The sequence below is a fragment of the Helobdella robusta genome (assembly GCF_000326865.2).
Source record: "Helobdella robusta unplaced genomic scaffold HELROscaffold_94, whole genome shotgun sequence".
Lineage (NCBI taxonomy): Eukaryota > Metazoa > Annelida > Clitellata > Rhynchobdellida > Glossiphoniidae > Helobdella > Helobdella robusta.
The window spans coordinates 451050-454759 of record NW_008705537.1 but is presented as its reverse complement, the minus strand read 5'-3'; the positions used below and the strand labels follow the sequence as shown (position 1 = coordinate 454759).

General features: G+C 33.2%; 1 protein-coding gene across 1 annotated transcript; it reads left to right on the top strand.

Moving 5' to 3' along the window:
* Positions 1–260: 260 nt before the first annotated feature.
* HELRODRAFT_182890 (hypothetical protein) lies at positions 261–854 on the top strand (the record flags this gene model as incomplete). The annotated part of the gene is made up of 1 exon (XM_009033609.1): positions 261–854. The coding sequence occupies one exon, from the start codon at positions 261–263 to the stop codon at positions 852–854; it is 594 nt and encodes a 197-aa protein (XP_009031857.1).
* Positions 855–3710: the final 2856 nt, after the last annotated feature.

The following is a 3710-nucleotide window of genomic DNA, read 5'->3' as shown; positions in this document are numbered from 1 at the left end:
TACGAGAACGACCAAAACCAAATACACAGGAACCGAACTAATTAATAACTCACGAACCCTTTTCTTCCCTCTCAAAACAATCGTCCAAAACACTTACTAAATCAAATACTAAATCAACTAAAACACTAAATCAACTGAGAAACCATTAATTCTCCAGCATATTCACTATACTTGCGCAGCAATACCATTCACATAAAACCAATTCACACAACATTCTACCAGCATGTATACAAAACCAGTTCGTGCAACGTTGTACCAGCATGCATACCAGACCAATCCATACAACAAGCGCGCCAAACCATAATGATAAGTTGGGTATCCTTGATAATCAATATCAAGGCTCGTATCATCAACAACCTTACCATGATGGAAATCAAACTGGATATTACCAGTACCAAAATAATGAACTGGGTATTAATGATGACCAATACCAAGGCTCATATCATCAGCAAACTTACAATACTGATAATCAGTTGGGAGATTATCAGTTCCAATATAATGATGAGGTGAATATTAACGATGATCTAAACCAAGGTTTATATCCGCAACAACCTTACCATGATGATAATCAAACTGGATATTACCAGAACCAATATAATGAACTGGGTAATAATGATGACCAATATCATGATGACCAATACCAAGGCTCATATCATCAACAAACTTACCATGATGATGATCAGTTCGTAAATGATCACCAATATAACGAGCAGGATGGAATCAATGAGGATCGTCACAAAAATTTCGGGTCAAATCCTAATAAAAAAGGATTTAATCTTAAAAAAGCTCAAAGATACCTCTATGAATGTTTTCAAAAAGCATTAAACAAATACCTTTGCGATGATAATCTGTAAATATATCGATCCGAGTGTCAGTATTTCCTTTCTTCAGTGTCTTTAAATTTTAAATAGTTACGAAGATTGATCTTCGGCGAATGCATTTGCTAATGTTTGAGAAACCTTACGTAAAATCCACCAAATTGAAAGGCGTGACAATCTTACTAACATTATGAATATTTACTTAATATATCAGGATAAGAACAAGTAACAACAGTGTTTTCTATGGATTTTTTTTTGATCACGTGCAAATTTATAATAGGTTTGCAATTTAATGGCAGATTTTCATAAATAATTTTTTAAAAAATAGTGACAAAAATATAAGAATGACGCCATATAAAATAGGTCCCGAATAGGGGTGAGCATGGGAATAGGATTCTCATGGGAATTGGTAAAACATGATTTTCGGAAATTGGAATTTTAGGAAATAGAGAATCGCGGTTCAGGAATTTTCAAATAAGTCTTAATCTAAATCTTTTCATAAGTACTTATCAGATAACAAAACGTTCTGGTTTACCATCGTCTGTTTGTTCTCCCTTATCTTAACTCGTGTTAAACACTCTTTTGCTAAATCTGCATTTGCTTTTTTAGCCCTTTTCTTTGGAACTCTCTACCTCTTTCTCTGACTACTTCTCAGTTACTTACAATGTTCAGAGCTGATCTCAAGACTAGAGGTGAGCACGGGAACGAAAATTGCGTGAATTCCATAGTTCTTTAAATAACCCTATATAGCTATAAAATAGGGAATGGAAATTTTCAAAAACGTTGTCATAAATTGGAATTCGGGAGAAAATCGGGTATGAGAAAAAAAATGGGAGAAAATTGGGAACAAATTTCAATTCCCGCTCATTAAAAAAAATCCAATCAAGTCGTCCCAGTGTTCATATCACTAAGAGCTTTTAGAATATGGTATATAGAACTTATGGTACACGGTAGGTACACATCATTTGAGATTGGAATATAATGACAATAGAAATCTTCTATAAACTGAAACTGGGATTGGTGTATAGTGACAAAATGATCTTCTATATAATATGATTCACAGTTAAAATTTTATATATTTAGGCTGTGGGTAACCCATTTTAAATAAAATTATTTGATATTTTAAAGATTGCTGTTCTAAAATTAATTTATACTTTGTATATATTCAAATCTCTTGAAGAAAACGCAGCGTGTATCTATTTAAAAATGAGTGGGTTGTTGAAATGTGATTTGTTGTAGTGCTGTGAAATAATTATTAACGCGTTGAAATGTGCGTGTTTGTCGTCTTAATTAATTAGTCAACTCGTTGGCATCAGCAGTTGATAAGAAGTATGGAAGGATGAGAGAGCCAGACAACCCAAACTTGTGTTTTGTTTCCGAAAATTCCGCGGAATAATAACTAACATACCAAATGTTCCCATCACGCGTTTCTCGCACTGATTACAACACCACTTGCAGCGCATTCAACCTTGTATCCCCAATACATATAATATTGACAACTGTTTCATTTCACTTGCAACACCCATCACAGGATTGTCTGGAATGAAACTTCTTGCCACTCATGAGACAAGTTTCTGTACAATCTTGGGTTATTTATTACATTTTCATATATTCAATCGTTCAAACAACATCATTATAGCCCAATTTACAAATTTAAAAAACCGATATTTAAAATTTAGGATGTTGGAGCCGGTTAATTTTCGTGGATTTGTCCTTCAGCAGAGGATTGATGATTCAACAATTTTTGATAAAGATTGGAATGCGTGCGAGGTGTGTTATGTTTGTGCTGTCAAACAACTTTTGTGTGATTTGTAGGCTTTAAATTTCGAATTATTTGCAATATTTCTATCTATTTTTAGAAAGATTTTAAATTTTAATAATGAACAGTTCGAATTTGGAACTAACTTCTGGTTTGGCTCGTAGAAGATGCACCAATTAACGGCATGCATTGGCTAATTACAGATTGAGATTTGAAGTTCTTATCTCTAGTTCTTGATCTTGATACTCTGATGAATATAAGCATTTTATGGTATTTTATCGAGTGATTTCACTTATGCCTTTTCTCCTGCTATAACATACTGCAGAATGATGGTGAAGTTAAACACGTAAGGAACATGATAAATTCATATCGTATGTTCAACTTCCATAGGCTGTTCAAATGACTTGAAATATTTTCGGTGACGTGATAGCGTAATGGTTAAAGACGCCTGATCCTGCTGTTGTAGTGAGTGGGTTTGAATGATGAGAGATTCCTACTCATCACATGCAGTGTGTGTGATTGGTGATCTTCGTATACATATACATATACACACACGTTACGTTGTGTGTGTGTGTCTGTCGTTGATGAAACATCTGAAACAAGTGTGCAAAGAGAGATTGACCTTTAACCTCTTAATCTAGAGACAAAGCCCAGAGAAGGCACCAAGAGCCTCCCCCAATCTAGAATTTAAACTTTACAAAACTTTTATAAAAATTTCGATTTTCAACTGTTTCAATCCTCCCCAAACCGTAAACTTTTGCCATATTTAATAATAAAATAACTTTTAATAGAAAAATTTGACAAAAAAATTTGGAATAAAACTAAATAAAGTTTAATCATTATTGCCAACATTTTTTCAACAAAACACTCAAACCCACAACAATTTTATCTTAAAAAATCCAACGGGGCCTGACACAAAATTCTCTGACTGTGGTTTTACAACCGCCGCTGAAATATTATTGCCCTATTTAATGGTAAATTAGTAAAGAAAAACAATTTTTCCATCAACTATGCTTTTCCAATGTGAAATATTTGTAGCTCTATGTGATGGGATATTTCTTTGCTATAAAACTATTTCATATTCTTTTTATATATAGGATATATATAATTTATATTTAAGCTGTTCTAAATTT